Raw genomic sequence first — 27,752 nt, forward strand, 5'->3', positions numbered from 1 at the left:
GTGTGTGTGTGTGTGTGTGTGTGCGACGTGTGCGTGTGCTGGCGTGCGTGCGTCAGGGGGGAGAGAGAGGTAAGGGGGAAAGAGTTATTGTAGTGTGGGAGAGAGAGAAGCGATAAGGACTGACTCAGGCACAAAGTTCCCTGACACTGGCCAACATGAATCACCCACCGTTGTTGTAATGTAGGAGAAGATCAATTTCTCTCTCTCTCTCTCTACCCCCCCCCCCCCCTCTCTCTCTCTCTCTCTCTGTCTCTCTCTATCTCTCTCAACCCCCCTCTCTCAAGGGAAATCCTGAGGGTTCATGGGAAAATGTCAGATGTGAACGACTGACTTCCTTGTTTGTCCTCTCACCTCTTACTTGGGTTGTAGTGGAATCCTAGTACTACATTGCACAGATGGACACCGCACGCACGCACGCACGCACGCACACACACACACACACACACACAGTACTGCATAGTTGTGGACTGTGGTCACCCTAGTGTCTGTGTTTCCTCTGTTCAACCTACATAGACCTACTGTACATATCGGTCTATTAGAATGGACATTGGAATGTTGTTTTATATGTTGTTGTCTCCACCAGGCCGAAGGCATGGGGAGAGAGTATGTTTTGCACTCCGTCCGTCCGTCCGTGTGTCCTTCCTTCCGTCCGTCCGTCCTTCCGTCCGTCCGTTATCAGCTAATCTCCGGTACCGTTGGCCCGATCCATGCCAAACTTTGCACACACACTCCATGGATGCCAACGATGAACCTCTGCCCCAAATATTCCTCAACGGCCCGTTATAGCGCCACCATGAGGCCGATTTAGGCAAAACACATTTCTGTAGATTACTCGTACACATTTTATCCATACATCACACAATTCGGTATACACTATCTCCATAGTCATGTGATCAACACAGATCTGCACAATTTCCCATGTTCCATCCTGATTGGCTAATATTGGCTTCCAAAGCTCACATGATTGGTCCGTTTCGAACAAAATGCCACAAATCACAAACACAGTGTGCAATTTCCGTGAAATTATACACGCACATTTCCACTAGGCCGAGGACGACATGCCACTCATTATTTTCCGAATCAGCCTCATGGTGGCGCTATAACAGACCAATTCCTGTGTTTAGCTATAACTTCATCAATCTGTATACAACTTATGTATGCGCACTCCCTAGAGGCCATGGAAAAACATTGTCTCTGCATCCCTCCACATCTGCCGGTTATAGCGCCACCATGAGGCCGATTTCTGCTAAACACATTGCTTATGTTAGTCGCACAGATTTCATCCAAATCTCACGCAAATCGGTACACATGATCTCTGTAGTCATGTGATCAAGACGAGTCTGTTGGATTTATCAGATTCTACACTGATTGGCTAACATTGCCTTCTAAAGTTTTCAGGAGTGGCCCGTTTCGTTCAAAATGCTGTCCTGCTCATCCACAATTCTATCCTCAGAGATTCTAGTGATCTGGCTCTGCATTTCCTCAACAAAATGAAGAAAATTGTTGCAAAAAACAAACAAACAAAAAAACATGTTTATATTACTCCTAAACATTTTGCCAAACATCACACACACTCCTATCCTCCTGGTGGAGACCTGTGCCCAGAAGGGCACTTTTTCTAGTTTTATATGTTTTCCACCTTCACAAAAAACAGTTCTTTCTGCCTTCAGTAGTGCCATCCATCCATCTATGCTTTTTAATGATGCATGATGCACCTTCTGTATCCTGCACTTTGTATATTTGATTTGACTCTTCGTTCCTATTATTTTTGTTCCGTGTTCCTTTCTTCTCTCTTTGTCCATTTCCATAACTCTAATGCTGAGAGCTTGCACACATTAATTATATTGAGAAATAAAATCCACCCCTGTAATTGTTTGATGTGACAATAAAATGTATTCTGATTCTGGACTACAAAATGTGATGGGATATACAAAAATATGTAAAAGTAGCACATCTCAAAGTTCACAAAATACTCACATTTCTCTTTATTTGGCTCAGTTAGAAAATGCTTGTGCATTTTCGCAGAGAGCCGGAAATGTGAGAATTAGTCCTCCTTGACCTGATATTTGAGATGTGAGCCTCCTTTTTCATATTTTGTTCATTGGTTTTTGATTTGGGGTTTAGAAGAGCACGCTCCACTGAACACAGGTCTCAGCCAGGTTGGTTTGCCAACCCAGGCTTACCCTCTGTAAGTCGTTGGATGCAGCCGCTAGTACACAAGGAAATTTTAAAGCAGTTTTGGAGGTGCGATGTTGCATTAAAGATACTAGAGCGGTGCCCGTCGGGCACTGGCCTACTTGGAACGATGCAGGTTGGAAATACATGCCCCACCCAGTTATAATGTTCCCTTTTATGCCCATATATGGAGTTATTTGTCAGGCATGTCCAAAGTATGGAGTATATGTACATGTCAGAACATCAGTGTGATGGCGACATAGGGTTTATTAGGTCCAGAGCCCTGGCAGAGGCTTTTGTGCTGGTTCTGGACAACCGGCTATCCGACAGATTGTACACCGGGTACTGCACTCCCTGTAGGGGTGTGGAACGCATGTGTCGAATTTGAAGTCGGTGAGGCGAACGGTTCTCGAGTTACGTGGATTACATGCGTACAGGCATACAGACACACGGAGACCGTTTTTGCCTAATTTGGTTGGTAAGAATCACGTTTTGGGACAGTGATATTTGTGGTGCCCCCTATGGGTGGAAGTAAAATTCCTTTTGGCTCTGCGTTGTTTTGAATGGACTACTCCTGCAACGTCCACTATGCTGCTGGACTTGCTGGTGGGACTCTCAAGCGTCTGCTAATCCAAAACGCTGCTGCCAGCCTTGTGACAGGCACCAAGTTAAGAGAGCTGCACATCTCACCTGTCCTTGTCTCTCTCCATTGGCTCCCAGTGAAGCATAGAGTGACATTTAAGATTCTTCTGTTTGTGTTCAAAGTCCTTTACGGTCTTGCACCTGCACCTATGTTGTGAAACGTTAGGACCAATCTTCCAGCTCCTGGTCACTCAGATCTGACAGTCTGTAGTTGTATTTGAAGTCTCCAGTCCACGCCGGTCTAACACAAGGACGGGCGACTGTGCCTTTTTTGTGTTGGCACCGAAGTTGTGGAACAAACTCCCCTTGAGTATTAAATCTGCCGCAACCTTAGGCACTTTTTAAAGCATGCTAAAAGGTGGGTAACCTTTTCACTACTGATGCGCCGAAACTGAATATAGGATTCAGGAAACAGGAGAAAATGTTTGTAGAGCTACATGATAATGGCAAAAGACATGATTACATTTTGATCACGTCATCACAGCAAAAAGGTAGGTTACAAAAGGTAACCCAACCCTGGTTCTTTGACTATTCGGTTTTGGCTCTAAAATCAACCGAACCGAATACCGAATATGCATTTTTTGCCACTATCCGGCCGAATAGTTTCCGTGACCGAATATTTGGTGCATCCCTGCTCTTCACTGTAATGTAGAGGACTGCTAGGTTCACTTGTTGTCTTGTGTTGTTTATGTGGTTTGTGTGTGTTTGGTTAGTAATATGTTCTAGTACTCCCTAATGTTGTGACTGGCTGACAGTGTTCTTGTTGTCCTAGTTTAGTCTTCTTGTTTCTTCTTTCTCTTTCCTCATGCTTCACCCTGGGCCAGTGTAATTACTGGATGGGGGGGGGGTGCACTATGTATTAATAATACTGAACCTATGAACCTAGAGGTACATATACACATCGGGGATTCTGGGGCAGATTACATCAGTTCATAATTTGTGGCTGTAGTTGCTAAACGGGCCCTGCCCGCAAATGTTATAAAATGGGATTGTGTGGTTCAACGTGACCTGTTATAGCACCATCATGAGGCCGATTTGGAAAAATTGGGGGTGTCGGTTCTACCTTGACCTACTAGGAGTGTGCATGCAAAGCTTGCATCACAAACAAAATAGTAGCTAATCGGAATGAAATCTGAAAAATCTGACTGATACATCTTGATCACATGATTGCTGCAGATATTGTGTATTTGTGTGTGGGGTGGGGAGGTTCTTCCTTGGCCTTGGTCAGTGTGGGTACAACATTTCACGCCGAGCGGTCCAGCGTTGCCGGAGATTAGCTGTTCACAGACAGACAAACAAACAAACAGACGGATAGGGTCGAAAAATGGCCCCGGGGTCTAGCAGATACAAAAGTTAGATTAAACAGATACTCTTAATGGTTTAAGAAAGAATAGAGTACCAAAACCCAAATGAAATCTAGGGTCTTGTTTGGCCCTCCGCTCTTGGGATCTGCATGTTGTAGTATCGCTATCATTAAGAGTAATAATAATTGAAGCACAACCTCATTTTTCAATGTACAGTGCGTCCTCGCAAACGGCGAAAGTAGCCGATCTGTATGAGGAAATGTGGCGCTCTCGCCCGGGGGGGAGGTGGCAGCACAAACATGCGTATTGTGTATGGCAACCAAATGGTCAGCGACATCCCTGATATGCATTGTTCTTCTCGAATCAGACACAGGGAGGATTGAGGAAGTTGTAATCAGTGAAACGCGTACGGATGGACTTTTTCTGGTGTCTGAGGTATAATTATTCAGCCATGTAACCACTGACTGGGTCAATACTGAAGCCTCTCTCATCACACATGGAAAAGGGCATTGATCTTTCACATGTCGAAATCCCTAGAATGGTGCTTCAGGAGGAGAGAAAAACAGGAGGAGAGATGAACAAAAAGAAATAAAACATAGGCACGTGACGTCCAGAATCCTATGATGTCTGTGTAGGTAATGATACCATCCACAACTAAACTAACTGAACCATATAGGATACGGCCAAGCCCAAGGCCTAACACCACTTCATAAAATATATTGTACAGTATAACATTGTGTTGCATATACTTGGACTGCCTATTGAAGCCCTACAGTATGCTTCAGTTTAGAATCATTGCACATTGGCACTGTAAAGTTTAGAGAGCCAATGTGAACGTGCTTGCATGGGTGCAATGCATGCAGTTATATTTACGACCGTGTCTTTGTATTGCAGAGCAGGACGTGAGAGGCGCAGGAATTCAATTGGGTTCAGTAATTGAATGTGCTTCAATAATGACACAGCACAACAGAACAGGGTTTAATTTTCACGCTGCGTGTTCTGCACAAGATGGCCACGCTGATCGCCACCTTGACTGATCAGGAAATGAGCCTCAGAGAGGGTGATATATATATGAAGTGCAAGCCGAGAGTGGTTTGGAAGGGGACTTTCCGCGTTGACGGCGTTAATGAAGGTTAACACATCCCACACATTGCCTCTTTGCACGGGATGGAAGACATTTAAGTGTGCCATATATATATTCCTGATGAAGCTCTCTCATTACCTTTCTCAGAGTCAAATTATTCGTTCACCCACCTTCCTCTCTCATGTTCTTTCACACAGAAATGCACAGTCTGGAAAGGTTATGCAATTACAGCAACAGTAATATAAGAAAGTTTCATCAGTGAACATGATGATGAGAACATAAAACAAAATGATGACATTAATGCTGTTTTTCCTCTCTTCTGCCATACCTTCTTCTGTTTCCCTTTCTCTCTCTTCCCTTCATTCTCTTCTATCCTCTATCCCCCTCATCTCTCTCTCTCTCTCTCTCTCTCTCTCTCTCTCTCTCTCTCTATCCCTCTCTCCATGTCTTGCTTTGTCCCCCTCCCCCCTTCTCTGCAGATACTTTGTTTTAGATCCAGAACTGGGACAGTTGCAGTATTTTGTCAATGAGCAGGGAAAGAGCCAGAAGCCCCGCGGTTCCCTGCCCCTGATTGGTGCCTCAGTAACCCAGAGCGACGAGGCTCCGCACATGTTTGTCGTAAACTCTGTCAACGGAGAGCTGTACAAACTCAGAGGTATGACCTCATGATGGCCTCGACTGCCCTTATTTGGCAACCGAGCAACACATGCTGAACATAACGCGTCACAGATGGACCAAATACAAGGATAACCATGTGTGTACTGTAAACACTGCAGTTATTATTACGCACTGCTGCTGATTATTGGCTGTTTTGGTTGCAGTAGCACAGTAATCCCAAAAGCAGCTTAAACAGCACTCTCACCTCTTTATGGAAAATGGATTACTAGAACGAATCACGTGCGTGCGTGCGTGTGTGTGTGGAAAAGCCTGTGTTACTGAAAGTCTAAAAATATACCCTTTCAAAGGTACATTAACACTCTGGGATTGTGTCATTGATTCTTGGAGCATTGTGGAAGATTATGTGAGTCACAGTTGGTTGAGTCAGATTCTTGCTTTCATTACAACGGCAGATTAATGTTTTCCCTGTGCTGTGAATCTATTTGTGCGGATACAAACACTGCTGGGTCTGAATGAACCGCTGAAATGTGTGAATTTACTGGTTCCAGCCCACGATGACTCTTGATCCACAAGATGGGGGTCCAATTATATTGGTGTAGCTTCCATGGATCTCAGACTTCATGTGGACAGTCTATTACAGTACTATGACCTACAGTAGGTCAGTTGTCTCTGTATTTGGGCAAGTTTTGGCCGCCATTGACTTCCATTATAAAATAGATGTTTTAAAACGTTTATGTTTTTTTTATCGTGGAATAAAAGATTCAGGGAGATACTTCCATGGCCTCCTGGCAGCAAGAAATGTGCACGGTCAGGCGATCGGTCGGGTCGAGTGGTTTGCGAGTGGTTTAGAAATAGAATGTACAGTAGGCCTACAGGTTCATCATGATTACAGATGACCTATTTTGTGTCCAAAATTGTACAAGGCTATTACAGGGTTACTAAAATGGGAAGTCATTTGTAAGAGCTGGTCCCAGGCCGTTAGACTGGAGCTGGTCACTGTGCTACAGGCCTACTGCACCTTGGCACTGCCACTGACCTGTATTCACTGAGGCAAGAAAGGTTCCTTGAACCAGCTTGAGTCTCTGGAATGTCCCTTACACTTACACTCCCAAAGCAGGATATCAGAATAACGTGGCCTATATTCCATGAATAACTCAGCCATCCGTGTACATGAGCTAAGAGGAAAGAAAATAATCGCGCAGAGATGGAGGTGGGAGGCATAGCCTCTAGGCACAGGGGAGGATTTGCACAGTTCACTGGAGAGGTATGACTTGTTACTGACGGGAGCAAGTCAAAGAACTTCTAAGTGTCCTGGAGTCCTATTGAGGTAGTTGGTGCATGCAAAAACCCAGCTCTTTCCAAACTTTGTTTGTTAAGAAAGAAAAAATTAAACCTTTCTCACTTGTGGAGATTCTGGAAGTGGAGTATTTCTCAAACAGCACAGGGGTGGAACAAAGCCCCTTCACGTGGGTCGGTTATTTAGATTAGTAGGTAGGCTCAGATTTGACATTGGTTATTTGGTTACCATGGTGACCCCTAGAAAGGCCTTCCTCGTGGGGAAAGATAAAAGTTCAATGTTCAAGTGGCGGTCGGTATCCAGTTTACCTCAGTGTTGATACTGTCTGAAAAGCAGCTTTTTCAGTTGTGGAAAAAGTATGGTATGGTTGCACTCACCAACTTTGACAATGGTTTTGGACACCAAACAAAACTCAAGAATCAATTTACTTCAGTCTTCCTAGCAGTGGTGGAAAAAGTAGCTGACTCACATGTTTTACTTAAAAGTATCAATCCTGCAATGTAGAAAGAAATACTGTTACAAGTAAAAGTCCCGTAATCAAAATTTACTAGAGCAAAAGTGCAAAAGCTCATTAGGTACCAAATCAAGTACCAAAAGTACTCATTATGCCGAATGTCCCGTTTCACAAGTTATCATATTATGTGTAAAATGTATTTAAAATATATATTTTGTATGCAAATTGCCAAAGTTTAAATATGCTTGTGGTGGCGTAAAAGTACAATATTTGCCTCTGAAATGTAGTGGAGTAGAAGTAAATGTACAGAAAATTTGAAATACTCCAGTAAAGTAAAAGTACCTGGAAATCATACTTAAGTACAGTACTTACTGTACTTAGTTACTTTCCACCACTGAGCTTTTTTTTCTCCACCCCTTCAAAGTTCAGACCACCAGTAGCTTATACTCACTGTGTTACATTTCTGTGATTCAGAAGCTGCCTTGAGATTTGTAGACTGTGATCGTGACTCATAGTTATTTGTTTCTGCGTGAAACTGTGGATCTAAAAATCACTATTCATCTCCGTTTTGACCGGGGACAGTTGTGAAGCTGAGGTGGATCCAGCCTGCTGAACATTGACTGAGTATATCATCATGCATCATCTCATAATGGCCAATCAGAATGCCTGTTGCCTGCTGCCACAAATTTACATCATATTTGGCGGACATTTGACCTAATTTCTCCTTTCATTGTCAATGGAAAATATTGAGACGTGTGGGATCAAAAGCTCAAAAATACAACTGCAGAATTGTATTATTACCTGGTGCAGTAGAAATGGTTGGCCTTGTATTTACTGTTGGTCAAGAGAAGAGAAGAGCAGAGAGAGGGGGAGAGGGACGAGAGGATTTAAATCATGCTTGAATGATTAGACATGGGATGAAACTGTTCATCATTCTACACCTTGCTGAAAGTAGTCATGTGTCGATGGAGGTCAAGTTATTTTCGCACACACTGATTAGGATGCCAACCTCCATGCGTCTGAAGAATTAAATCCTGCCTGTCCAAAAAGATAATGATTATTATTAAGCCACAGGTTTTAAAGGGGGTGCCGCGAGGGGCCACGAGGGTCGTGGCATCATAAATAATGTGCATATATATATATATATATATATATATATATATATATACTGTATATATATTTCAGTTCAATTTAATATTGTGCCAAAATCAATTCATAATATTATGGTGCCAGTCTAACCTCTATCTGGGGTCATTATATAAGTATTTTCAAAGATTAATGAACATTTTCAAGCTGCTATTTTGTAATGTTGTTTTTAAGCCATTTTACAGTACGGACTGGGGGGGTGGTAGCCAGAGGCTATGGTTTGGGAGCCCATTGTATTAAGCAGCCAGCTGCATTGCGGTTCCTGTAGTCAACTGATTCTCCAGAGGTGCAACCAAGGGGGCAGGCAGACTTTCCAACGTTGAAGCTCTGGGTCCTAGTGGTAGGAGGAGGGACTACAGGCGGACCCGTGGATTCATGACCGGGAAACCCCGTGCAGCTGGGCTTTAACGTTGAGCGCTCGGTTGCCCTACGTCACTCAGGACCTCAAAGTTGAGGTCCTGGGAGGGACTTCCGGCAGTCTTCCGGGTGCTTCAAAACGCCACTGAGCAACTTCCACTGACATGAATAGCTGGGGGGGCGGAGCTTCGCGCCAGTTCAGTCTCTATTATATATATACTCTATGGGTGCAACAGTGAAACTAGTTTTGTTCTGTATCATATTGTATCTCCTTAAATTCATTAGATTTCCCTGGCTGGTAGTGGTACATGCATTGATTCTGATGCGTATCAAAACCAGGACCAATAACTGCTTCTGTCTGCTTCTGGCAGACTCACTGCCCATTTTCCGCTGCAGACTGAAAACTCACCTCTTCAGACCCCACCTCCCCACCTGGCACTTCTCTGCTCTTGTATCACTTCTTGTCGCCTATTTTGATATACAGTATGCTACTGTAGTTATACTATTGTAACTATGCAGATATTTATAATTCTTCTTCCGACGTTTATCGTAGTTCTTGCCTTTTTTAAGAAAGTCTGCAATATGGTAGAGGGCTCACATTAGATAATTGACACAGGGGTGAAAAATGGGTTACAAAATCGTGGGATAAAAATTATTAAAAAAAAATAATTGTCTTGGCGATATTGTCGGGGAGGTGTCTCTGTATCGTTTAAGACAGTCAGTCAGTCAGTCATATTGGATACAGTCTGTTTCTAGCGAAAATGTAACTAATTTGGCAGCAGTAACATTAGCGTTTTCGCTCAGTCAGTTGATTCTTCATCAAACATATGAATGAAACGGCCAGGATGATTTTTTCTTTCTTCAAACAGTTCTTATATGAGACGATCTAAAATCCCCCTATGGGGTTTACAATAAAAAAGTAAGTAATAAAAAGTACAGTACATGAACCTGTGGACTTGCCCTCTACCGATATTGACGTCAGACTTCAGTGCTCTATAATGGGTTGCCCAGACTTTCTTCCCCCCTCTTTTTCTTTGAGGGGTGCTAGCCCCTCCTATAGACAGGTTTAATGTTTGTCTTTAGTTCAATGTTTGTTTTGTAAACGCCATTGACAATGAAGGAAAAATGTACGTCATAATGTGCCATTTACGTCATATTGTCTCTTTATTGTTAATGGCGTTTAATGTTTGTGTTTGCACCGTTTGTTTTACATCACCATTACATCACCTAATCAACATGAGTTAGACTTTAATATATTATTGCCCCTCACTTCACACAGGTGTGGTTTTTGAGTGGTGCAACCACTCCCTTACGGAGCTATGTGTGTGTGTGTGTGGGTGGGTGGCTGGGTGGGTGTCTGGGTGGCTGGCTGGGTCTGAGCACGAACAGCATGGTTGTTTTTCACCACCTGTGCGCAACCTAACACACACACAAACACACACGCACATACAGTATTAACTGTATATATGATGATTTCGGGTGTGCCAGTACAGTACAGTAGAGGGTACAGTAGAGGGACCCTCTACTGTTAAACAGGCAATTTTTTATGTCAATCAATCAAGTCGCCTTAATTCAAGTTTAAAAACAAGAGGGTTGAGCACCTCGCTGGTGCTGAGCTGGACTAAAGGTTTATACAGTGAAGAAGGAAGGGAGGTCCGCACAACAGCTTCTGCTCCACATTGCTCTTATTGCATATAGTTTTTTCTTATTGCTTAGTGCATTCCTTACCACCTGTATCGCTGCTTGCAGCTATATTTTAGAATTTATTTTCTTTTCCAGAAATGCTAAGAATGTTAGTTATATAGCATGTTGTGTAGACAGATGCTACTGTAGGTTTGATGTTTACCTGTTATTTCTTTCCTTAAAACACTACCTTGTTCTCTTTGCAGCACTACCTTGTTCTTTTTGCACTATAATTATGTGACCATTTACTCAGTTGTTTGTTGACTAGTGTTACCGTGCCATTTTTGAGGGCCTCCTAGCTATGCCCAGCTTTCCGGGTTTGTGTAAACACAAACATTGGCTTGTGATTGGCTGTTCACCCCATAGCGATGATGTGATTGGCTGAGCAAAGTACATTGAAGATGTACTTTGCTAGATAAAAGTGAGGGCAGGAAAGGGAAGACGGAAAAGTGAGGACGCCAATTGTGATTGGCCAGAATGGGATGATCTATGATGCTGTATGATAAGAGCGCCCCTCACTTCACACAGGTGTGTTTTTTTTTGTGATCTTGTGAGTCGTTCTGGACAAGATCGTCTTCTAAATGCCTAAACTGTAAATTGTAGATGGTCTCATCACTGTAATCAACAGCAGTGTGATTATGTGCTGATGATGGTGGTACTACAATTAACTAGTAATTAAGTGGTAGTAGTTATGTCTCTCTCTCTCTGTCCTATTCTCTTTCTCTCCCTTTGTATAGCATTCAGCCACCATCCAAGAACCTCCTAGTAGAATTCGTTTTTGGCATTTAAATGCAAATCAGCGACCATTAAAGGACCACTTCACCACTTTTCAACTTCTCTTCCTATAATTGGTCCAAACTAATGTTCATGATAAAATACCACCATCTTTTTCCTACTCAGTCTGTGTCTCATAGGAAGGCTGTGGGCAGTTCAGAAACTCGTCCACCAGTGACATCATCGATGGTGAATCCAAGCTAATAGAAACGGCAGGCTTTCTTTTCCTGAAAAGTTGCAATGCAAAAGTTGAAGCCATCGTTCTCACGATAATACAAATCTAAATACATTTTAAAACAAATCTTAAAAAAAAAAAAAAATCTGCCTAATGATGATGTCACTGGTGGACGGGTGTCCGAACTGCCCAAAGCCCTCCTATGAGACACGGACTGAGTAGGAAAAAATGGTGGTGTTTTATCATGAACATTAGTGAGGACCAATTATATGAAGAGATGTTGAAAAGTGGTGAAGTGGTCCTTTAAAGGGAGTCTTATCTACTGGTGAATGGACAGATGCAGAACAGGCCCTCGTTAGTACTTTCTCATTTATACCTTTTAATTGCGACAGAGGCATTCCGAGTCTGTGTCGTCTTGTGATAGAATATCATACGTACTTCCTTGACTTGAGTCCACCAGGGGTTCATCCTTGGCCTACCCGTTCTTTCTCTCGAGACCAAATCTCGTCATAGAAAATACGCTGAATGTTTACCTATTTCCGCTAACTGTTCGCCTACTGACAGACCTAGAATAGGGATAGTAATTATTACTGTATGTGAGGTACGTGTACTGTATAGTAGCTATTAGACCTGAGGACGCGTCTGTGTCACCTTATAGCTTTTAACCACTTTAACCATTATTTTAAATTTTACCTGTTGAAAAATAGCAGATCTACAGTACGAGCTTGTAGCTCTGCTATTTTTTTGTGAAAATGAAAATGTGGCGAAAATCTTTGAATACCTCTAGGAGGACACTGGTACAAAATATTTTCAGATGGGGTCGGCGGCCAATTACATATATTTGTTGGGGTCCTTGACATGAAATAGTTTGAGAACCACTGACATAGAAACACAGGCTTTTTTCAGAAAACGTCATGATTTAGAAGACATTTGTAGAATATGTTCTAAGGTCTTTATGGATTAAAGGGGCTTTTACAAAACATAAACGCCTTTATCGTGTTTCTTCAAACAATCCACTTCAGTTAGCCATGGCAAAAAAAAGATTGCCTAGGGATTTTGCCTGTCAATCATCACCTCTCCCCCCATGGGTAGAAGTACAGGGGCGGGTGGGGAGGGGGCCGGATATAATGGACTATGACATAAAAGTCCAGGGGGCATTCACAGCACGTTTCTGAGCCTAATTATTCAGAAAACTACAGACCACAGAATCCACTGAATGTTCAAAGTTCAGGTCTTTTGGGGGGTGTAATTGAGCTTAGAAAATATATTTAAAAAAAAATGATGAAAGGAATTTGATGTCATGGAACCTTTAAGGAATAGTTGACCCAAGAAATGTCTTTATTTCTATCGTTTACCAACCCAGTGGTGTTTGAAAGTTAAAACACAATCCATGCCAGCCCTGTAGGGGGCAGAGCCGCGCAGGGGCCAGGGGTTGGGGAAGAAATAAAAGAATAATTAACACCACGAACGCCCGGGGGTATTTATGACCATTAAATCTGAGCGCCCAGCGATTTGCAGCAACGGAGCACATTTAGCGATGCACCAGGCGCCATCTCGGATGTAGCTGAAGTATCTAGATGTAGCCAAAACACCCCTAGGTGATCGACGGGAGGTATGATTAATTCTAACACGACTAGCGACGGGACCGCGATGAGCCGTCAAAAACATAATCTTTGATTAGAATTTGACGGATTGATTTAGATCGAGAGTTATTCACGTTTTAAGATTTTCGGTCTCATCCACTAAAATGGGGGCTGAACATTTTGGATGACGTCCCAACCGGAAATGACATCGAATGTTGCCCAACAGGCGCTCCCAGCCTGTGGAGCGATGCGCTCTGTTATGATATTAATAAAGTTCCGTCCTTTTATGTCGTTTATGACGCTCAGGGTGTTAAGTGTACCCACTACCCGCGTCCGCGTGTACATCACATGCACGTCAGATTAAAAAAATAAAAATGACAAAAAAATAGAATCTCGTGTTTCTTGTGTTTGGCACACTGTGGTAAAGCTCGAGATATCTCGTGAATGGTACCGAATTTACCCTGTGGGATTAATAAAGGTCTACATTACGTAGTAAATGCGTCGGCTTGGAGTTGTTATTGGTGACTCCTGTAGGACTACACCATACAATGCAATCAGTGGCTTAGGATCAATAACCTTGTATGAAAAGGTATTAAATACACCTGTCCAAGATGTAATTTGAATGGCCCTTTTGTCTATAACAATATTACACTACCTTCCCCCCCATCTTTTATTGCGGAGATAAAACCTGCCCACTGTGTTACTTGATGGCACAGCTTATTGGCATGCTCCCCATGTTCATAAATATTATGATGAAGTGTTTTTACATGAAGATTCTCTCCCTGCATCAGAGAGGTCTTAACAGGACCAACATGGCTGACCTAAACCCTAATGGACCCATTGCATTCGTTCAGAGATTTGATTTGTTGAGAGATATTATACAGAACCAACCCTTAAGGTCCCTGCACACTCAGCGCGTTTTTCGGATTTTCAGCGGTGTTTCTCCATCGGTTTTCCAAAAAACGCGTCCAGTGTGCAACCACATTTACTAGTTGGATTATAAAGCAATCCCAAAACGTTTTAGTTTTATTATTCTGCCCCTTGTGATGTCATGTGGGTCAATACATCATCATCATACTGTACTTAGCAATTACACTTGCAATTTCCCAGAATTTTTGCCAGACACACAGTTTGTTGCCCAGCTTTGTGTGTCTGTGTGAGTGTGTACCACGGAAATTATTTGATTGGCTGAGCACAGAATGTGCTGTATGATGATGTATGATGATGAGAGCGCCCCTCACTTCACACAAGTGTGATTATTATTAGTGCGGTTGCCAGACTATAGTTATTGTCACACTTTATTATTCTTCAGGAGTAACCTACCTAACTTCCGCTGTGATTGGCCGAGCTTTGCATAACATTTGTAGTAGCTAATTGGCTGTTGTTGGTTACGTAACCAATCTATGTTTTACAATCGTTTATAAAGACATAAATTCCCTTGCAGGGGCAGAAGACCAAACTATTCAAGCGTTATAGAAAATTTCAAATTACTTTTCAAGAGAGTCAAGGAGTCACGTGACATTGTAACTGGCTGACAATATTAGTGGGAGGGGCCTATGTAAGTGACTGCGGCGACCACACTTATTCATCACATACAAGTTAACAGCACTACGTGCTGTTCTCTCCTGATCATCAGTCTTTGTGGATCCATTCACGTTATGCATAATGATCAACAGACCTGGGAAACAAGGTAATATAATCTGAACCGACCTGGACCCATCCATCTTCAACCGCTTATCCAGAATCGGGTCGCGGGGGGGTAACAGTTCCAATAGAGTTTTCCAGTCTTCCCTATCCAGAGCAACATTAGCAACTTCCTCGTGGGGGATCCCAAGGCGTTTTTAGGCCTGTGTGGAGATATAATAGCCTTCTGGTCCTTGGTCTGCAATTGACCATAATAAATCATGGATGTGAACCCTCGGGTATTGTCAGATAATTTCAGTTGGGGTGGATCCGTGTCAATTTTAATTGGTTAACCACTTTAATTATGTCCATCAATTTTGCAGCCCCTTTGGTTTCCTTTTTAAATGAGCGTTATACAAGTAGGCTTCTTCATTCTGGAACATGACAATACTTATGCTTGTCTCTTGCATGGAAACTTCTAGTCAACCCCCTCTCGTAAACGGCTTACCATTTGAGTACCACAGAGGAACAGAGATACTATACAAAACGTATAATAGGGATGTTGAAGGAGTGTGAATCCAGGCAGGGGGTCTTTGCAAATGACAGCTGGGTACAGGTGTTCCTGTATGAATACCTCCCCGACACCTGCTCCCCTCAGAGACAAAAGCAGCCTTCCTCGGTGGTTGAGCACAGCGTGTGCACCGCACTCATCAAAGACTTTTCACTGAATATGTCTCATTTTCTGTGAATTTCCTTCTCTCAAGATTTTTATATAAGCTTTTATATATATAAGTTCACACTGGTGCTGTACTGTAGCTGTGGGCAACGTGACAAGTATGAATATTTCCACCCTATGGTGACGTAAGTCCTATCTCTAGTCTAAATAACATGATGGAATAGATACAAATGTACCTCCTCCCGGAAATGATTAAGCGTTCAATCCCTGTGTCGTTTTTCTTGTAGCAATATTGCCTTCAGGCACTTGAGGACAATGTTATATTCAGTTCCTAATTAATAAGAATTATGTCACTTCACTTCTCTCTTATGAGTTTCCATGGAGACGGGGTCTCATGTGTTGCTGGATCTGTGTAACTCTGCGAGGCGGCTGAGGCCTCAGGCAGTCCTTAAGTGGCCAATCTTGAAAATAAGTTTAGAAAATGTACCACAATGCTGTCTGGTATAATCGGTTTCATAATGGACGGAGATCTAACGCAGGCTCGTGCCATTGACTGAAACGTTAAAGGCCAACTAAAACGGTGATTTAGGATGCAGTAAAGCAGCTTTATAGATCAGGGCATTTCATTGCCTCCGGCAGCCCTTGACTTAACTGTACATATTTATGTCGGCTGACGTCTCGGCCTGACTTGACCTTCCGTGATATCAGAGCTGTTGGCGAAAACCTTCTGAGCTCATCATCAATCAGAGAAATGGATGGAATGGATAGTGTTGCCTGGAGCAAGCAGCCCTGGTCTATGTCTGGTTAAACTACAGTTCTCTGTCAGTCCTCTTGCTTGGCAGACTAATGTGTGTGTGTGTGTGTGTGTGTGTGTGTGTGTGTGTGTGTGTGTGTGTGTGTGTGTGTGTGTGTGTGTGTGTGTGTGTGTGTGTGTGTGTGTGTGTGTGTGTGTGTGTGTGTGTGTGTGTGTGTGTGTGTGTGTGTGTGTGTGTGTGTGTGTGTTACAGTGTGTGTGTGTGTTACAGTGTGTGCGTGCGTGTGTGTGTGTTACAGTGTGTGCGTGCGTGTGCGCGTGCTCTTGCGTGCGCTCATGCACGCTGCATGTGGATATCAAATCAGACATGCCATAGGCATGTCTGTCAGGTTGTCAAGTCAGTTTATTTGTATGGCACATTTAGTAGGTGGTAGACTCAATGTGCTTCACATTAAGAACACACGCACGCGCAGACAATATTATGATATGTGATGTAATGTAATAATAGTGTTGTACTCTAGTGATATAGAAGTGTTATATAGTAGTAGTGTTATCCGTACAATCTGAATTAGGTAAATCAGCTTTTTGCCTCAATGCCCCCACCACATGGAACACTTTACAACAAACATTGAAAATGAACACCCCAATATCCTATGGTCAATTTAATAACCTGCTTTTGAACCTCCCTACCTCAATATGTAACTGTTTTTAACTTGTGTTTTGTCTCAATGTCTTTATAATGATGTCTCTCCTTACATGAAGTTTTGATTTGTGTTTTATGTCTTAAACTGTTTCATAAAATGTATGTAATCTCGGCAGCATTGAAAATGAGGGTGAACCTCAATTGCTCTTTCGAGAATAAATAAAGGTTTCAATCAATATACCGTAGTGGTATTTCTCATTGTTTTTTTATCATGTAAGGTTCCTTATATTGTGTTGTGTTGCATTGTGTGTCCCTGCAGCCTCTGATGCCAAGGAACAACAGTTTTGGATCAATCAACTCCAAGCCTGCGCCAGACGCCACTCTGACTGCAGTGCCAAGGTGTGTGCACGCACGCACGCACGCACGCACGCACGCACAGAGTTGACAGTTCAAAACACTGGCCACAGCCAGGAATGGTTCACTCAGGAAGGAAGGTGTTTGACATTTCACTGAAGATACATGTTTCTCTGTCTGTTTATAGATGCCATTGTGACGCTTGTGTAAACCCAAGTGAGGTTCAGTGAGTTGCATACTGGACCTAACCGGATCTCGTTTTGTTTTTGTTTTCAGTTCTGCTGTAGTGACACTGTCTTCTTCACTCTAGCCATCTTAAAGTTTCCAGTAGGCTTTCAGCTCAGATGTTTAAACCATATTATTTGCAACGTTTCATACACTCAACTCGAGCTTGTTGTTCTTTGCCTTGCTAATATTTTGAAGACACGGTCACGCTAAAGTAACCTCTTCCACTCAGCTGTGATCGGTGCAACCGAATTGCAACTGAATCCGTTTCAGTGGCGGTTTCAATTTGCAAACAAACCACAGATTGGTGGCAGCCCGAAGCCCCATATTAATTCAAAGTTTGTTCCTAGAAATGTAATGGTAATACTGAAATGACAAGTGGGTCGTTTAACATAATCCTATCCTATAGCCTACAATAATGAAGTGTTCTCACTGTTCTGACCTCAATTTTTTTTTCAACAATATATTTATTTTCCTTTTTTACACACAAATGACAATACAAATATACAAAAAAAACAACAACAATGAACAGTACAAGACAATTACTGATATAAAGAAAGCAAAACAACAATAACCAAAAACAACAAAACAAAACAAAAAACAACAACAGCACTACTCCTCTTCAGCTCCATCCATTAAATGTGACAAATTATTGTTCTTTATGTATCTTATAAAACGGCCCCACACCTCCTGAAACATTTCTTGTTTGTCCTTAAGAATGTATGCAATCTTTTCCAAAGGTAAACATAAAGACAATTCTCTGAACCACTGTGTAATACTTGGTTGGTCTGGCCTCTTCCAGGTCAATGCTATCACTCTCTTAGCTTGTAAAAGACATATATCTATAAACATTTGTTCATTACGCTTTATCTTGTGTCCCTCCGGATATAGACCGAGCAGGAAGAACTTCGGTTCTGGTACAATATTTATTGACAAAATCTTCTGTATTTCCTGCCCGACCTGTTCTGACCTCAATTTAATCTCAATTAGTTTAAGTACTAGTAAGTACTAGGGGTGTAACGATATAGTAACGTGCATCGAAAATCGTTAATCGTTAATAATTGTAAAGGCATGTCATATGAAATTGGTAGGATATTTCTAGGTGTACAAGCAATTAAAATTAAATTAAAAACAATGTTGCAAGTTAGATGCTTATGCCATTTAAACAGTGTTTTGGATGAGCGCATAAATGCGAGGATTTTGGAAGACCCTTGCTCAGCCTGTGCTGTCTATTTTCATGACATGGAGAGTTTGGAGACGCAATCTCCTCGTCTCGTCCTCGTTTAAGGATAAACCCGAGGCGACGCTCGCATGTCAACTGTGCCGATCGGGCGACCGCATCGGGAGATATAACTAACTGTGTTAACGCCATCCGTCACTCGCAAACCCTCAGTAACGTGATCCACCACCACTGAGGGTTGGCGAGTGGCGGATGGCGTTACCGCCGTGAGATATAGGTTAACCCACGACCACACACCAGTTTATTCATATATTAATCAGTCACTCCATAAACTTTCATATCATTGACAGCCACCACTGGCTATCTATCTGTCATGACTCGTGATTCACTCCTTTATTTTATTTTATTGCAAAACGGCAGCATGCTTGCGGCTGTGCCAGGGCTGTGCGCGTCCAAACTTCCACATCCTTTCATGACGATGGGATGTGATGGTGTTGTTCAACAACGATGGGAATAGGAAATGCGTAGTCCTGCAGCTATTTATTATTTAATTCATGGTTCAGGTGTTCGTTCACTAATATATCTTTATTTATTTAATAGTTGGGCTTGCAGCCTTGCAATTCACGTGTGTGCGTGCATACGTCGTCTGTGTGTGGGACATGACAGTCAGCAAGGCGAGAGGTGTTTGCTTGGAAACACTTTTCTTAATTCTTATTGGCTTTCTATCTTCTTTCCCTATGTTGTTTGGTCGTATTCCAGTTATTCATGTCGCAAAAACGAGCCAGATTGATTGAATCCGTCACATTTATCAACGCTAAGACCGAAATTTTGCAAGGATCAGCTGTTTACGATCACTTCATAAATGCCGTGCCGACGTGAACGTATTGGCAAAACACACGCTCGACTTTAAGGCAGAATTAATTGACACTCCATTGAGAAATGAGGGCCCATGTGTGCTACGCTACCAACTGCACTGTATCTCCCAGAAATACTGGGTTTAGAAATGTGCGCTATAAGCTTCCCTGTGCAACATGTCATATGAATGCTTCAGCACCTCACCCACATTAGAGTTAGAGGATTGTGGGAAAACACTAATAGGCTGCTTCCTTCTATGAGGAGACAGCACGGCTGTACATTCTCCATTGGTATATCAGCTCATTTTGGAGAATGCCTTCTTTGGCTGTAACCATGGATACGTGGATACAAGCCATTTGACTGCTTTATCCCAGTGCTAATAGCCAAGTGAACACTATGATGTTGTATGTGTGTTGACTAGAGCAGTGGTTCTCAACTTGGGGTCTCAATTTCAAACCCTGCGACTCAATACAAAAACAAACATGAAGCCATAGTTTATTAAAACTCAATTTTCAGGTCGCTACACAGCCTTCAAATCTAGTCCTACTGCATGTTGCGTCGATCAGAGCAATGGTCACAGAGTTATGGTAATTTGAAGTGTTAATAGTTAGTTATCCTTCAGTAACACTGGTGTGTACAGTGTTTGTGCCAAGTTTAGGGTGGATTGTAGAATTGGTGCACCACGTGGCCCCTGGTGTGACTATTCTCATTGGTAGACCCCTGATTATTTCAGCGGATTCGACCGTTATCTCGGCGAAATCATCCGTTATCAGCACGTTTGAATGGTGCCAAAATGTCCATACTGGCATCCTCACCACATAGCCTGGTCAAGGTTTCCCCCTGGTGGACGTGTCATTTCCAACTATTGTCGGTGCATGGAACTAGGAGCTACTAATATATACTATTCTCTGCCTATCAGGATGTAACTCGGACGGCGCTGAGTCGGGTCTGGTGGCCTTCGCAACGCTCGGCACGGCGACTCGCTCGGCTAGCGCCTCGCTCGGCGGTGCCTCACGTAGCTCATGGCCACCAGACACTGCGCGCCTCCGTCAGGACATCAGTGATAATGACAATGCTACAATCGCAGATAATGACATACTGAACAGTGAGGATGCCAGTATGGACATTTTGGCACCATTCAAACGTGCTGATAACGGATGATTTCGCCGATTCAATACATGATACCAGTCGAATGGGGTGATTATTTTGGTTGCTTTTATGACTTTATTGATAGGATTGTAGTCTGACAGGAAATGGGGAGTGACATGCAGCAAAGGCCGTCGGAATCGGGACTCGAACACGCAATGCTCTGTCAGGCATACTATATAGAGCCTAGGTGCCTGGACCGATACGCCAGCGGTCACACTGTGTATGCGTGTGTGTGTGTGTGTGTGTGTGTGTGCATGTCTACGTGCATGCGTGTGTGTGCGTGTGTGTGTGTGTGTGTGTGTGTGTGTGTGTGTGTGTGTGTGTGTGTGTGTGTGTGTGTGTGTGTGTGTGTGTGTGTGTGTGTGTGTGTGTGTGTGTGTGTGTGTGTGTGTGTGTGTGTGTGTGTGTGTGTGTGTGTGTGTGTGTGTGTGTTTTCAGGTGAGGAAACTAAAGGGATCAGATGAACACCTCAGTGTGGAGAGAATGGGTCAGGAGGGGCTGGTGAGTTACCGCACGCACGTGTGCACGCGCACACGCACGCACGCACACACACACACACACACACACACGGCGGCAGTGACTCAGTGGCCAGTAGAGCGGCCGGATGGGAAAACCACAAGGTTCCCCCCTAATTGCTCCCGATGTGCAGGTCGGTGTATGAATGTGTGTGGGAATGGGTGAATGTACTGCACAATCTGTGTAAAGCGCTTTGGATAAAATCGCTATATAAATGCACCATTTACACACGCACAGTAGCTGTACAGTTGGCTTCATGTACAGTACAATACAAACATACTGTACATCATCATCCAAAAAAGCTAATAATATTGTTTGCTCTCCACACTTCAGCCGTTCGTATTAGTGTGTGTATTTTCTCACTGTTACTATTCAGTCGAGCAGCACTGTTTCATTTGTCTCAATAAAATGTGTACACTGCTTCATTGCCAACCGGCTCCTCACTGCAACACACAAAAAGGAACAATTTTGCCCAAGTAGAGCCTATACATCATCCAAAGATTTCCCAAAAATCTAAGCTATTTTAGAGAACATATTATGGGAAAATAGTATGTTTTGAGTGAACAAAATTAGTTTATTGTGAAAATATATTCCCAGGATACACATTGTTTGTCTGCCAAAGTTTGTATAATATAAGCTTGTGGGTATATTTTGAGTAATGTCTACTAGGTAAAGTATTTTTGAATACAGCTAGGCAGCTACTGTATATAACTTTTTTATTTTTTAACAGTAACTATTGGGGCTAACATTTATTACTGTATCTTACTGAGTAATCCTTTTCTAAGCCTCAGGTCTCTGTGGTGACAGAGCTGCTTGGGTTCATTATCTGAGCAGGGACACTCACAGCCCATTTTGCAATGAATGAACGTATATGATATGGAATGGAAAACTTTCATTTTATCCCTGTGACTGTAAAGCTGAAGGAAAGTGACTGAAAGTTGGCTAACCACAGCTTACAGACAGGGCCGGATTTAGCCAGCCCCACTCAGGTGGGCAGACAGAATTGTAAGGGGGGGCGACTCCGCCGGCGCGGGTGGGGTGTCAAACCCACATTGGGTGGGCAGGACGCACGTTTGGGTGGGCTATGCCCACCCCTGCCCCCCCCTAGAACCGGCCCTGCTTACAGATGTGGTTAAATGAGTTGATGGAGTAAACGCAATTTCATCCGAGGTTGTGTTTCTCTGAGTTGAGTTTCTGCACTGAGTTGATACATTAGAGAGACCATTATTGTCAAGCCGTATTTGAATAGAGGGTATGCGCATAAAGTGAATGGTAAAGTGAGTGGCAAAGTGAGTTTAACGTTGTTTAACATCGTTTAATGCAATCAGATAGGACTTTAATGTTTGGATATATGGGCTGTCAAGGCCAGAAAGTAGTTTTTTGCCACTCAGTAGGCGTTCCCGCACAACTTATGATGATGATGTCACGCGCATACCTTCTATAAATTAGCCCATTCATACAATGGGTGTCCCATGAAAACCAGAAATTGCACATCAAGTACATATCGGGTAAATCCCACATCCCTATCAGAACATGCACGTACAAATGTCAGCATTTGTATGTCAGTCGGTTGAACACAAGATATTATCCGACTTATTCATGCACTCAAGAATGTCCCTGCCCTCCTGCTCTATCCCTGTGGGACGTCTTCTCTCTGTTCCAGTTTGTTGAAGAGTCTGGAGCTTCTTTCTTTGACAAGTTTAGAGGACAAAGCATGAGTACAGTTTCTGTGTTCACTGCTAAATGTTGGTTTACTTTTCTGCTTACTCACGACCCGTACAGTAGCTTAAAGGTGATTCATATACTTTACTTTTCATTAATGTTTTTGATTTTGGGGAAAAAAACGAAACGCTGAAAGTAGCGATCCAGTCTGGGATTCTACGCTAGTAAGAAGCAGCACATGCTCATGTAGCCCTTCTAATCATAATGAAGACTAGCGTCACTATTCTGGGGGCGTGTCATAAGAGGTGAACATTCTGCGAAAATACGGTGAACAATCGATGAAAATAGGTCTATAACACATTCAGAGGGGCGGCAGTGGCTCAGGGGTAGAGTGGCTGTTAGAATGGCTGGATGGGAACCGTGAAGTTCCCAGTTTGATCCCGGGCTCCCCCAGAGTTGGTGTTCAAGTGTCCTTGAAGCAAGACACTGAACCCTGAATTGCTCCTGATGTGCAGGTTGGTGCCTTGCATGGTTCCCTCCGCCATCGGTGTATGAATGGGTTAATGTAATAATGCACAATCTATGTAAAGCGCTATATAAATGCACCATTTACCAGTTGTAGGTTATCTATTCGCCGTACAACGACAAAAGTTTAAGTGGTTGCAGTAAGTGACTTGACTAAAACAATGTCTTACGGTTGAACACATTTGGTCCTTTTCAATGTGTGTAACATATTATGCAATGTGTTGTGTATTTTTGTCAGTATGACCCAGCCAAAACCACCAGTTATGAGCAGTCTTCTTCCATTAAAGCATGAGAAATTCAAGTGTCAGTGGGTGTTTCCTCGCTGCTAACAGGGCCTTTCAGTTAGATGCACTATCCTCTGTTTTTCTTTTTGTTATCCTGTTCTAGCATTTTTTCATTTGAAGCCACGGGGAAAGGAACAGTGTTCTAAAATAGTAACCTGGTTGTTTTCTCTGTCAGAGAGCAGAGCTGTGGGAGGGAGACGATTTGTTTCATCGATTGGATTTTTGTTTTCTGTGTCTGCGTGTTCTTTACTCTGTCATGACCAGACCTACTGGTGTCAATGAACACTGCCTAGAATAATAACAGGGCTAGATTTTCCTCCTATGACAGATGTATTTTAAAGAATGATACAAAAAAGAAAAATCCATATTGAGACACTTAAGATTCTTATTTTCAATTATCTAATCATCAAATTCACCCTAGTCATCCTCTCTTATCTTTCACTTACCCCTTTAAAGTGTCATGATTCACAGGCAAGTAAATAAAGACGGAACAAAATGGAGACATATTGAATATCAATATTTGACCTATAAATAGCATGATAACATTCTAATGTCATTTCCCCCGGCTTCAGAGTGTACAGAGGGAGTGGGAGGGTAGCAAACGAAATTTAGATTCTGTCTGATGCTGCAGCCAGTGTAGTGTGACTAGTGTTTAAATACACTGGCTTTATGCATTAAAAGTACTGGAAACACTTCAATGATCGTGGACAACCAAGGCTTCGAGATGAAGAGGCATTACAGGCATAAGCAGAAAATAGACCTTGGTCTCCCTTATCCCTAAACGTATTTGCCATTTTTTACTATTTTGAAAAACATTTTAAAATAGTTCAACTAGCCCAGGGGTGCCCACACATTTTTGACTTGAGAGCTACTTTCAAAATGAGAAGCTCAACAGGATCTACCTACCGAAAATATTATACCATTGCTGAAAATAGTTTAAATATGTACCTGAGGGGGCTTTGGAATAATGGAGCTGGCATTACATATAAGACAAATGCTCTTGGAATGGGAAATAGAGGGGGAGAAATTGAATAGGTATAGGGTTTTTTTGTATTTTTTTTGTGCACAGCAACACTCTTGAAAACAAAAGTATTGCATTGTGGGTTTGAGCTGACAGGCCCTTTTGATGAATTTTTTTTTTTTTATATTTACATGAAATATAAAAGGGTCATGTCATGTGATCTACCTGCACAGCCTGTGTGATCTACTGGTAGATCGCGATCTACCTTTTGGGCATCCCTGAACTAGCCGATCTACATCGAGACATTGTGAGCTTGTAGATCGGCTTTTTTGAACTATTTTAAAAATAGTAAATGCGACTGTAGGTCGCATTTACTATGAAAACCGGCATCTCCTGTCTGTCCGTCCGTCCGTCAGTTAGTTTCTTTATTTCAGCAGTCTATGACAGATTTTCTAAAGCATTCAGTCACTGACTGGTTCAGACACACAGTTTCCATTTTGTTTGTATGCCTGGCCTGCATTGTCGACAATCTGCTCAGCTGCCTGGAAAAATTCAAGGTGCTATCTATTTCACCTGGTTCATAAATGACCCATTTTATTTGTTTGGAGTTTTCTATCTGTGTGATGGATGACTCACTGGGCTTTGACTCGGTTATCCCCCGTCTCTACTCACCTGTTCTGTCCTTCCTGCCTCTTTCACTCAACCCATTTAGACCTGAGGACGCATCTGTGTCACCTTATTAGCTTTTAATCATTTTAACCATTTATTTTTAAACTGTAGTTGTTGAAAAATAGCAGATCTACAAGCTCATAGCGTGGCACTGAGTGCCGCACTACGAGCTTGTAGATCTGCTATTTCTGAAAAAATCATGAAAATGTGGTGCAAATCTTTGATTATTCTTTCATAGCAAAAGTTTTTAACTCAAATATTTGCTTCTGGGGTCCCTGAAACAACATATTTTGAGATGTGGGTCCGGCGGCCAAATTCATATAATATTTGGGGTCCTTGACATGAAATAGTCTGAGAATCACTGGCTTTTCAGAAAACTGTTTTAGAAGACATTTGTAGAATCTGGTCACAGGTCTTAGTGGGCTAATCCTCCATCTCTCTTACCTATACATCGAGACATTGTGAGCTTGTAGATCGGCTTTTTTGAACTATTTTAAAAATAGTAAAGCAGACTTGGCAACCTGACTATAGAAAGTAACAGTACTGTAAAGAACTTGGGGGTCATTATTGATTCTGAATTGAATTTTAATTCACACATTAATCATGTTACCAAGATTGCTTTTTTTCACCTTAGAAATATTGCACGAATCAGAGCCTATTTGTCATTGGACGATGCAAAAACGCTAATCCACGCCTTTGTTTTTTCTCGGCTTGATTACTGCAATGCACTTTTTTCTGGACTGCCTAAGAAAACAACTGACAGATTACAACTTGTCCAAAATGCAGCAGCCAGAGTTTTAACTAGAACTAAGATGAGAGAACATATTACTCCAGTTTTGGCTTCACTGCACTGGCTACCGGTTGTTTTTAGGATTGATTTTAAAATTATTTTACTTGTTTATAAAGCTCTCAATGGTCTCGCACCTTCCTACCTACATGACTGCCTGCCTAATGTCCCAAACCGCCCCCTAAGGTCTTCCACTGCTGGCCTGCTCGCTTTGCCTAAAAAAATGGCAACTAAAAAATATGGGGAAGCAGCGTTTTGCTTCTACGGGCCGACAGCGTGGAACAAACTCCCACTGTACCTTCGACAGGCAGCCTCTGTAGACATTTTTAAAGCGCAGCTCAAGACCCACTTCTATACTCTTGCTTTTAATTGATCTTTTAATAAAAAAAATTGTCATTCATGTGTATTGCATTACTGCTCTTGTTTTTTTAATGTTTATGCCTTGCTTTTCTTTTTTTTCTCCATTGCTCTGTAAAGCACTTTGAGCTGCATTTCATGTCATGAAAGGTGCTATACAAATAAAGTTGTATTATTATTATTATTATAGGGTTCTTTATCCTCTGGTGGTCGTACCCGAAGTTTCTCCCTCCTTCCACACGTTCCTCCGTCGTCCTCGCCCGGATCCCAGAGACACTCGGCTCACCCGGCGGCTACGCCCAGCAACATCGTCACCATCACGCACCACAAGTCTCCCGCAGCTGGCCGGCGAGCCAGGAACCAGTACCCAGGAAGTCTCTTGGAGGTCAAAGAGGTGAGTGGTGGTGTTGGCTGATGAAGTCACGTATGTTCACTCTCGACAAAAAGGCACATTTTAAACGAGGTTTATTCTTTTACGATTGCTTATTATCTGTTGAGGTCATCTTGTTATTCTTATTATGTTGTATTTAATGTTATAGATTAATTGTAATTATGTATTTTCATGTATTTAATCTTGTAGAATGTATTGTAATTATGTATTTATGTATTTTTGTATGCATTTTATGTGGAGGAAGATTAGCTCAAAATAAGTGGCTTTGTATGTTGTCAAAAAAATTCCACCCCCATTTACCATTCAAGTCAATGGCAAAATAAACTAGAAATCTACTCTGTCGAGATGCCAATTTGCGCCTTGCACACAAGTAGGCCATGTATGGCCTATTTATGCACAAGCAGAGTGCGCCATGAGGTGTGCTCACCACTGCTGGTACGACTGCTGCTCTGAGTCATAGAGCTCTCTGCTATTCTAAATCCTTTAGATATACACATATACGTACATGTATGTATGTATACCCTATGTATATGTATGTATGTATGTGGGTGTCCTCCTGTATGTGACACGTCATGTACTTGATAGTGGGTGCAGCAGATCAACTCATCAAAGGCATCACTCACTTCACACTGGGGTGTGATTTTTGAGCAGTGCCAACCGCTCCAACGCGTGTCTTTGTGTGTATGTATGTCTGTCCCCCTGTGACGTCATGTGGCACATCATCATCATGATAAAAGGCACCACTCACTTCACACAAGTGTGATTTTTTGCTAGCCCCTCCAATGCATAGCTTTCCGAAATGACGTCATGTGGCAGCCAAGTCTATGGACTTTTAAACATTGAATGCCA

The 27,752-nt window shown here is 42.5% G+C and overlaps 1 protein-coding gene across 4 annotated transcripts in view; it reads left to right on the top strand.

Annotated features, from left to right (window-relative positions):
• Window positions 1-27,752, top strand: part of osbpl10a (oxysterol binding protein-like 10a) — a 105,509-nt gene that overhangs the window by 21,992 nt on the left and 55,765 nt on the right. For 3 of the 4 annotated variants that reach the window (XM_079522255.1, XM_079522256.1, XM_079522258.1), the window contains exons 2-5: window positions 5,685-5,860; window positions 17,308-17,387; window positions 21,190-21,252; window positions 26,703-26,906. In XM_079522255.1, the coding sequence (XP_079378381.1) occupies window positions 5,685-5,860; window positions 17,308-17,387; window positions 21,190-21,252; window positions 26,703-26,906 (523 nt within the window). The remainder of the gene's footprint in view (window positions 1-5,684; window positions 5,861-17,307; window positions 17,388-21,189; window positions 21,253-26,702; window positions 26,907-27,752) is intronic. The other variant, XM_079522257.1, reaches the window with a different exon arrangement.

The sequence above is a fragment of the Electrona antarctica genome (assembly GCF_951216825.1).
Source record: "Electrona antarctica genome assembly, chromosome: 15".
NCBI lineage: Eukaryota > Metazoa > Chordata > Actinopteri > Myctophiformes > Myctophidae > Electrona > Electrona antarctica.